An 11,056-nucleotide genomic window follows, 5' to 3' on the forward strand; every position below is an offset into this window, starting at 1 on the left:
GTACATAGAGAAGTATAAGCCTTAAGTGTGGTAACAAAGGCCATCATCACCGATTATTTGCACCTCCGACGATTTATAGAAAAAAAAAAGAAAAGATTGGGTATTAATTGCAAGTGCCATGACAATAGGCAACAATCTCATCACTCGTATCCATACGTTAGAGGGCAAGGGAGTGGAGGGGAGGAGGTACGGTGGTAAGGAAAAAAGAGAAAAAATAGAAAGTGGGGTGAAAGGGAAGTTAGGGCTAGAGAGATAAGCAGTATACACCTTGAGCTAATGTAAAGTAGGGAATAGAGTAGCTATCATGATTATGGCTTATTCCATAGCTATTGGTAGTCACCAATGACTACAACGACGATCACGCTCGCAATGCCAATCATGGGGAAAGCACCATTTGTGAGATTTAGGATCAAAATTCTAAAATATGTAATTTCACAAATTAGAATCGTACATTCTGCCATGATTTCGATTTCTGTACCCGATTTGTAGGCGGCGTCTTTTGCTCGTGGTTCGTCCTCGTTCGCGATCTGCAAAAAGACAGGATGTATTGAGTCTAATTCCCTTATCCTCGGAGATGGAACCATCACAGACAATTGGATTAGAGTTAGACCGGGACTCCCGTATGTTATATATTTATATATAACTTGATATAAGGATGTTAAATCACGTCCGTCCATCAAGGACGTGTCCAGATACATCATAACCGTAAGATCTACAGTATCTTTATAGATTGACCGTATCTTTATGGATCGCCTTGAATATTCCACCCAAATCTGGTGAAATCAATCCTAATCATGAAGATTCCGAAAAAAGAAATCAATGATAATTGAATTGGAATTCATAAATTGAAGGTACTCTAAAGAGAAAGTGTAAATTAACACAAAGCAACATAACCGACCGTCCCTAGAGCAAGTGGCAAAGGGCTTGGTCGTTGGTACCCAAGACCCAAGTTCAAATCCTAGTTTTTTTGAGAGATAGGTAGCACGCTACCCACTTCATTTATTTTGTTTAGAAATAAACTTAGCTAGAAATGTGAATCAACTAGGATTCGAACTTGGGTCTCGGGTACCAACCACCAAGCCCCTTGCCACTTGCTCTAGGGATGGTCGGTAAGTTCGAATCTTAGTTGATTCACATTTCTAGCTAAGGTTATTTCTAAATGAAATAAACGAAGCAGGTAGCGTGCTACCTACCTATCTCTCAAAAAAAAAAAAAAAACACAGAGCAACATATATTCCAGCTACTGAAACATCAAATTTAAAAACGAAAAATGAAGGACCAAGAAAGGGGCAGCTACGTATGTATCAAACACTAGTTTATCCAATTTGTGCACTCAAGGTGAAGTATGGACCCATCTATAGAAAATTGTGCGAAAAAGAATAGCTTTTTACTTAATTAACAGAAGGAAAATTCAAAAAAGAACCTGATGCTCAGATAATCAAATTCAATGTAGAATATCTAATGGCTTAATTATGAAATTATTATAGGAGCATTAATTATGAACTTACATCACAAGCTAGCTAATAGCGTATGTTAATACAATACATATTTAAACTGATGAGAAATGACATGTTAAAAATACAGGACAGTAATATTCGCCTCCATCAAGGAACGAGATTATTGCGAAATGTTAGATCTCATGTGTAGAGAATAGATAGACTACAACATTACTCTTTTTGAAACAATCATTCATTGGAAACTATGAATTTTTATACTTTTGTATTGACAAACAGGATTCCCAATAAATCAACATATGGGATTGCTCTCCTTCGGTAGGGCCTTGCGTCGGGATTTTGCTGTGTAAAAGGAGAAAGGTTTGAATAAATTAGATATGAGTATTAAATACTTGAAAAGGTGATGTGATAGTGCACCTTGATATATTCATTCCATTCAGCATCTTTAGCAATTACTATTTGACGTTGATGATCCCAGCTAAACTTTGGATGATGCCTAATATTGTTCACTATTCGATATTCACGTCTATAAAAATTGAAGCGCTCAGACAAATGTTTGTGTTCATACTGCAAGNTGATGTGATAGTGTACCTTGATATATTCATTCCATTCAGCATCTTTAGCAATTACTATTTGACGCTGATGATCCCAGCTAAACTTTGGATGATGCTTAATATTGTTCACTATTTGATAGTCACGTCTATAAAAATTGAAGCGCTCAGACAAATGTTTGTGTTCATACTGCAAGCCAGTTGATTCATTGAACTTGGCTACTATGTTGCACCAAGAATCCTCTCCAGTACCGTGTAGTATATTCCCCTCCCCCCCCCCTGCATTTGAAATTTGCTCCACAAACAAACTAAGCAATACTTTATCATGCTCTTTTTCCCATATTGCTAAAGGCTTATCTATTATTGTAATTTTTTTCCTTCCTGAAATTACATTTGGCCTCTCTCTCCTATAAGTAAACAAAAGAGAAACCGAAACTTACAATTTAAGAATTTTATTCCCCAAGAAATAAAGAACATTCTGATCTTAAAAAAAAAAAAATTACAACCATTAGGAAATATTCAGAAAGTTAATTCTATAGTTGTATGAGAAATAACAATAACCATATGATGGCATTCATTATAAATGAATTCTTCTTGCTATTGAAGTAAAGGAAAAGTATGACGCTAGCTAATATGTCATGATTCTACTAGGAAACTTGCAAACGTAACTTGTTCACTCTGTGAAGTGTCCCGAGGGTTTGGTATCGGATTGGTTTCAGTTTTAGTGACCGGTCGACATATCTGGAGAGTGTCGGACTAAGTCGGAGTCGTTTCTGTACGAAATGGATGCAGAAATGGACTTGGCATACTCAAGTAAGCAAAACTGGAGTTTTGCCAGTTTCGGGCTCCCAGAACATGGTTTGGGTCATCTAGATCTTGAGTGCTGAACTGAACTGAACTGGAAGCCAATTCAGATCCTGTGTTCCCGGCGCCGAGATGTGGGTCCGAAAATTCACTTTGGGAATATCGACCGTGCTGACATATGTGTGTGGTAGGTGAGGTCCGCCGGACCAGGATAAGGGCGCGGCATACCGCGGGCGGAGGAACCGAAGAGGAATGTTTGTGTAGCCTGGAGGTTTTGGGCGCCCAGAACATGGTTTCGGGCACCCGAAAGTGCCCGTTCCTGCAAGACTGCAGGTTAGCATCTTTTGTTCCTAAGACTTATTTCACCCTTTCACCTCATTATAAATAGTTTGTATTCGACCCCTAAGAAGTTTTTTCACCTCTCCTTCATAGTGAAGCCTACAATTGCATTCCAACCCCTCTAAATCCTCCAATTTGCTCAATTCCACCTTGAGGATTGCTATTTTAGCATAATTTCGGCAACGACCTTCGGCGTTTTAACTCGTGTGCGACGTAGAAAGCTCCGATTGCTGCGAAACTTGGTTTGATGGTTAGTAGACTTCTTGGAGTTTTCATGGAAACCATTTTGACAACATTTGATTGAGGTTTGTACGATCAATTTCATGTTTTTCTAAGCTGCTGTGATATTTAAGATGAAATTGGAGTTTTCTTGGTTTTCTTGGATCAAACTTTGGAGCAAGCTGGAATTTCGACCAGAGGTGATTACTCTACCTTTCCCTACTAGTTTTGAGAGTGTGCTTCACCTGAATTGTGAATTTGAAGTTTGATAGGTGAGTTTTGACATTGGAATTGGAGGAATTAAGCTTAAGTGCTGAAATTGAGAGTAGTAATGCAATTTTGGGTGTTTTTGTGTTCAGATCTTTAGAGAGGTCTTGACAGGGTTTTCCAGTGGTTGCGGACTATCATCGAGCTCGTGTTGAGGTGGGTTAATGTTATGCTTACCGGATTCCACCGAATTCCTCCTAAGTCTAGTTTGTTGTCGACATATATTTTCCGCTTTATATAGCATGTTTAGTAGCTCGATTCGTTGATTTATTGTGTTCCTAAATCTGAATTGGAGCTTAGACTATTAGTTAAATTATACATGTTGTACTTGGAATTGACTTAGGAGAAAACTAGCGATTCTATACCGTTATATGCTAAAACTCCAGATTTGTAATTTGTTTGTATCACCGCAGTTTGTGGGCGGTGGATACTCAGATTAGTGTAGAATGCATTTACGCTCGTGTTGGGATGCCGAGGTTATTTTTACAGCAGTGTTTAGGCTGTTCCAGACTGTCGGGTGCCGTTGAGGTTGACGGTGGACCCAGATTATTGTTTTTGCATCAGATTGTGCCGACGGCACGTGAGTTGGTTGTTAGACCCTGGTGACTTTGACTATAGCCTGTGAGAGCCTGATTGAGCTCGACAGAGATACGCTTGCATACTCGGTTAGGTAACGCCCACGAGTGCCACTACGGAGTCGGGCTTAATGCTGTTGCGTTGGTGTCGTTGTGTCCTGGTTGGACTCGCTCTCCACTGACTACCCAGCGTGGTGGTTGTTAGTGTATCTTCGACAGGCGGGACGGGTGTATTCACAGTCCCTAATGAGATTGGGTCAGAAATTGTATTGTTCTACAGATAGTTAGTGTTGGATGATGATAGTACAGTGGCATATAGCTGTAGATTGTTTTCAGTTTCTTTACTACCATTGAGCATACCTTCTGTAGACTTAGTGGGTAAGTCGTTGAGGTTGGTAGCGGTACCCACTGAGGACTACTCCTTTTTGCAGTAGTTCTCACACCCAGTTGTGGATCTTTTGCAGAGCCCTCATCTTCAGCTGCTGCTGTCGCGGATACTGATCGTGGAAAGGGAGTCGCAAGCTAGATCCCTTCCTGGTTGTTGCTGATCTAGAGCATACCAGCTATAGGTATTTGTAGTTTTTGGTTCTTATATATACTGATGTTAGTACCTCACCGGAGCGAGTGTTTTTTGTATCAGGATACTATGTATGTATAGTGAACCTTTGTTATTATATATATTGTTCTTTTTAGCAGCTCTATACTACTGATTGAAGTGTTGTATGATTACAGGTACAGCTATCGCTTCGTATATAGAAAAAATTTCTATGTATACGGCGGGTCTGTTAGCGTGCCCGGGGAAACGTGTAATCCGGGGCGTGACACTCTGTGCGGAACATGAAATAGCCTCATTTGTTCACTCTGTGCGATTACAATTATGAAGTCAATCTAACAAATAATTGAACTTCGAAATGAAGACTATATAAATCTATTTTCAATTGAGCTTGAGATGGGGCCTTTTACGCTTATATGGAAACTAAATATTAAAAAGCTAAAGGTCGTGGAGACTAGCGAACAGCTGAACTCTCATATGGCGGCACTCCAGATTAAAACGGATGAAAATTCTTCAATGAACTTCGGCTATAACATCGTTGATTTTTCTTCTTTCGCACAGGAAAAGGAAAAAAAAAAGTCTCTAACATCAAAATTCATTCAGGGAACAATAACTTGTAAAAGGAAGCAGCAAACTTAGAATTAGATAACTACATGACATGTTTTCAACTTCAAAATCCAAGATATAATTAGTTTGACCAAAGTAATTAGTCCCTTGCTGCAACCCATTAAGATTTTTGGACTTAGAGCCATTCTCATGCAGGTGCTACTCGCGGTCTCATTCACTAATAACATCCATGCTGTACACTAAGGCATGGGAGCACATAAATAATTTGAATTTTTTTATTTGTAGGGTACGTCTTGGTAATTAGTTAATCTTTTTGGGCAACAACTTCGGAAGTCAAGTTTTCTCCTATCAAGGAGTTATCTGATGAAGCCTCATTTATCTACTATGCAAAATTTTAAAATTTGGCACACAGTTCTCTGTTAAATCCTTTCCTATGAACTTAATAGAACTTGTCCTTCACTTGTATCTTGTTCATTGTTAGAGTCAATGCATATGTAGTTACATGTATAGGGGGCCTAGAATGTCATTGATAGTATGAGAATAATATTTACTACCAACTTTATAATTATTGAATGTCTTTGGTTTAGTGGGAATATATCAATTGACAGAATAATTATAATCTACTGATGAAAAATTTGATAGTAAATACTATTTATACACTATCAATTGTATACTAAATCAACTACATATGTATATATAGAGAGAGAGAGTGGTGCTATAATACTATTGGAAGTATGATTACTATCAATTTCTTGACCATTAGATGTCTAGGGTTTAGCAGGGTTGGTGGAATAGTAATAATTTAAGGGTGAAAAAATTTATAGTAAATACTATTTATATACTATCAATAGTATGCTATCTGAACTATATATATATATATATATATATATATATATATATATATATATATATATATATATATATATATATATATATATATATATATATATATATATATATATATATATATATGGTTGAGCTAGAATACTATTAAAAGTATTTGAGCACTTTTGCTATTGATTTTTTAACCCTTAGTGTTTGATCCAAAGGATATTAGTAGTCAAAGGATAGATCTAAGGATTAGAAATTTAGAAGCACCAAGGTGTTGGTGCTTTTGGGTTTGTAGTCCTTAGAGTGATGTAGGGATAGGATGATGGTGGTAGGTGGTGATAGGTGGTGATAGGTGGTGGTAGGTAGAATAATGTTTGATTAAAAAGCTATTAGTAGTCAAAGAGTAGATCTAAGAGTTAGAAACGTAGAAGCACAAAGGGGCTGGTATTTTTAGGTATATTCTAGCTCAACTATATATACTAGTGTAGAGATCCGTGCGATGCAACGGATAGATAATAGAAGTAAAATTTGAAAATTTTAATAAAATTTATATTTACAATTTATTGATATATAGGAAGCTATACCATATTAAGCACAGTTAATTTGTATGACTAAATTCAACTGTTAAAAAAAGAAAATTATAGCTAGAGCTCACTCATTGATAGAATATTAATATTGTGCATATAATTAAATATTGCACCTTATATGTAATTAGAAGAGTGGGGAGGTGAAGGGTTGGGCGTTGAGAAGAGGAGAAGGTGGTTTGATTTAAAGTTGTGCTATGAGAATGAAGGATAACATGTTACGTGACAAAAAGTTTTTTATGGTGTATGCAAAGAGTTACAAAAGAGAGGGGGTGAGAGATTAATAGAGAATAAGAGTGGATTAAAGTTATAAAGCACACTTATTGATAGAATATTAGTATGGTGCATGCAATTAAATATTGCACATTGTATGTAATTAGAGGAGTGGGGAGGTGAAGGGTTGGGCGTTGAGAAGAGGAAAAGCTAGTTTGATTTAAAGTTGGGTTATGAGAATAAAAGATAACATGCCACGTGGCAAAAAGTATTGTGGCTTCATATAGGTTTATAGATATATATGGAAAAACTTCAAAAACCCCCCCTGTGGTTTCGTAGTTTCTCACTTTGCCCCCCTGTGGTTTAAAATGTATTAAATTGCCCTCCTGTGGTTTCGTTTTTATCTTTTCGGTCGCTTTTTCGTTAATATTTCATTAAATTATATACAAAAAACTTCAGATACCCATCTAGATTTATCAAATATTCACTTTAGTACCCTTTAATTTTAACTTTATCACTGATTTAAGAAAAAAAAAATAATGAAATTGATAAGAAAAAGGAAAAAAAGAAACCACAGGAGGGCAAATTGATACATTTTAAACCACATGGGGGCAAAGTGAGAAACTACGAAACCACAGGGGGGGTTTTTGAAGTTTTTCCTATATATATATATATATATAGAGAGAGAGAGAGAGAGAGAGAGAGAGAGAGAGAGAGAGAGAGAGAGAGAGAGTTGAACTGGAATACTGTCAGTAGCAAGCGGCATCCGTTGCCACCCATTTGTTTTCGATGATGGAGCCTCCAAATCGACGATCGGCATAGTTGAAAATGATCTATACACTTGAAGTATCTAGAAATCAAATTTCGTGTTTTTCCGACATTGTTCTCTTGTCCATCAAGTGGGCACAAAATGAACGGCTGAAAATGAATATCCTTTAAAAAGTAATGATAGGAATTGTGTAAAAAAGTGATGATAGGAATTGTGTAATCAAAATTGAGATTATAGATCTTGTTCTAAATAGTTTAAAAATTTTTTAATCAAAATTCAATTGATTTGGATATTTTTACACCGTTAAACAAAAAACTGACTCATATCGATCATTAAAATTACAAATTTCGAAACCCTTTGATCATTAGGTCAATGATGTTGAAAAGATTTGAAATTTGGTTTCTAGCTACTTCAAGTGGTATAGATCGTGTTCAACAGTAGCGATTGTCGATTTGAACGCTCCATCATCGAAAACAAATGGGTGGCAACGGAGCCCGTTTGCTACCAATAACATTCCAGCTCAACTCTATATATATAAGCTAATTTCCTCCTAGTTTTCCTATTGACTTTTCAAATTACCTATATACCTTTGAAACACGATTGGCACAAACTATACTGAAGTAGAAGAGTGGTTCTCAAATTACTGTGACATTTTAGTAGTCCTATATTGGATGAGAATGGAGTTAGAATTCGGTACATAAGAGATCATGAATATTAGTAATAATAACTGGGTTTAAGCATTTGGGCAGATGGTTTAGGACTAACGAGTTATTATTACTAGTGGCCGGATTGTTACGTACTCGCATGGTGGTTTCCTGACTATTGATTCAAGGAACTCATGTTAACTGATTTGAGTTAGTTCTTCCCTTTGGAATGAAATGAGATTGTATAGGATTCACTTTTCTTTTCTTTTTTTTTTCTTGAGGAAATGGGTTTAGCCCGGCCCATTTACATATTGGATTCACTTTCACCTACAGAAAAGTTGTAAGAAACTCGAACAGCTACAACTCCAACCTCAACTTATCAGATTCACCCAAAACAAGAGAAATCAATTTAAATCATGGCCTAGCTACCGACCGTCCCTAGCGCAAGTGGCAAAGGACTTAGCCGTTGGTATCCGAGGTCTCAAGTTCGAATCCTAATTGATTCACATTTCCAGCTAAGTTTATTTCTAAATGAAATAAACGAAGCGGATAGCATGCTACCTATCTCTCTCTCAAAAAAAAAAAAAAAAAAAATCATGGCCTAGCTACTTAAGATTCCAAACAAAGAAATCAGTGATAAATAATTTGAAATTCAAGAACTGTAGATACTCAATGCAGAAATTAAGTGGAAATTCACACAAAGCAACCTATATTCCAGCTATTAAAACATCAAATTAGAAATCAAAAAGATAGACTGAGGAGATCGAGGGAAGCTACGTACATATTTACTCTACCTCTTGGAACGAAATTGAGGGCTGCGCGCTTAAGGTGAAGGACGGACCCATCCTCGATACTGTAGTCCGCCAGAGATTTGCCCCTCTCCAGTAGTTGGCCGTTGCAATAAAGCGTAGTTGCTGCCTGCCAAATCGGAAGAACGGAGACCAGAACGGTGACTAGAACATCTTGGATGGTGTTAGAGCTGTCCGCCTCAAGCGCGTAATTTCCAAAATATTCTGACTGCACATAGATTGTCATTTCACCATCTCTGTCGGGTCTCATAGAAGAGTTAGTCGATTCTGCACAGTTCGTTTTGGCTATTCCTGTAGGACTAGTGAAGTTGCATACGTTATACGTGTTAGTTTCTTTGTAATAGAATTTCACAAAGATCGATCCTAAGATATTAATTTCTTGTACCAGTGCATGCATATATATATATATAACAAACATTAATATTACTCAGGCGAAAAAGAAAAAATTAAGTTACAAATTTGATGGCTTTTGCTGCGTGTAAAAGAGATACAGTATAATTTGTTTAAATTTTCTTTTTCGTTTTCTCTAGCCATCTTATCGAGCTGATATATATATATATATATATATATTCGGTTTCTGATGGAAATAATCAAAAAAATTCCTTCCCTTTTTTTTTGTCTTTTCAAGAATAAACTAAGTTTTTCTTCATATACTAAGTTAAAGCTTTTACTACAATACATATATAAGATATAAGGCCTGTTTGCCCTAAATTCTGAGAAAGTAATTTTTGCAGAATTAATTAATTTTAATTTTGAAAATTAATTTTGCTTAAAAGTTGTAAAGGGTCCGGCTAAGTTTAGATAGAAAGCATTTTTTTCTAAAAAATTCGGTAAATCTATTTGGTAAATTTTTCTTTTTTTTTTTCTGTTTGCAAATAATAGGATAGAAGAGTTTATGCATCTAACACAATAGGACGGACGAGGACTACATCTAGGATAGAAGAGTAGCTCTCAGTTTTATGTCTTTTTTTTCTTCTTTTTTTTTTTTTAACAACTCGGGGCCTCGCTGCCTCATATTGTAGCCTAATTCAAGTTCCTTTGAATGAGGCGATAGCATGCTACCTTTTTTCTCAAAAAAAAAAAAAAAAAAAAAGTTTTATGTCTTAATTAATTTGTTGGCTTCATGACCATTCAATTCATCACAATGTTAAAGAAAGTTACAATTCAAGAAACTCATGCGAAGTAGACATGTAGTTGAATCTCTTTGCTCGCAACGAGAATATTGTAATTTCCATCTTAATTTAGGTAAGATCTTTAGGTAATCACAACCAAACTAATTTAAACCCATTTGCAATCAAAATCTAAGTTACTAAATTCCAAAACAAAAGGAGAAGCATGCATGCATACTCATAACTATGCGCCGACACCCGCGGAGTGCACTTCAGCTGAAGCACGGAGCCGAGATTGATTCCGTACTCGGCCAGGGTTTTCTGCTTCTCCAACTCCGAGTCATCGAAACAAAGCCTCGGCTCTGGCGCTTGCGCTGCCCTGTCGAGGCCAAGAATCTCGACCAGCACATCCTCGACGGTGTTATCGCCGTCCGCCAGAAGAACATAGTTATGGACGGCGCCCAACCGCACAACGATCTCCATCTCGCTTGCGAATTCAGGTTCCCCGACGGAGTCCCATGGTTCCATGTTGGAATTCGGCAGTTCCGCGACCGAGGCCGGCAATCGTTCCTATATATATATATATATATATATACACGACTAAACCAATTAAGCAACAACAATTGCAATACATATCATGTTCGCATGCAAGCATGTAAATCACTGTAATAATAATAGTATATAGTTATTAGTACCTTCTACGGATCAATTAATTACAGTGAGTCAAGTATAGAGAGAGATATATATATATATATATACAGAAAAAAG

At 36.7% G+C, this 11,056-nt stretch overlaps 1 protein-coding gene across 1 annotated transcript; it reads right to left on the minus strand.

Annotated features, from left to right (window-relative positions):
* On the minus strand, positions 1,483 to 11,056 carry LOC109728213. Its single transcript, XM_020258576.1, has 5 exons — positions 10,984 to 11,056; positions 10,527 to 10,858; positions 9,152 to 9,478; positions 1,872 to 1,950; positions 1,483 to 1,796 (listed from the first exon to the last, which is right to left on the minus strand). The coding sequence occupies exons 2-5, from the start codon at positions 10,814 to 10,816 to the stop codon at positions 1,710 to 1,712; spliced, it is 783 nt and encodes a 260-aa protein (XP_020114165.1). The 5' UTR covers positions 10,817 to 10,858; positions 10,984 to 11,056; the 3' UTR covers positions 1,483 to 1,709.

Source organism: Ananas comosus, linkage group 23 (assembly GCF_001540865.1).
Source record: "Ananas comosus cultivar F153 linkage group 23, ASM154086v1, whole genome shotgun sequence".
NCBI lineage: Eukaryota > Viridiplantae > Streptophyta > Magnoliopsida > Poales > Bromeliaceae > Ananas > Ananas comosus.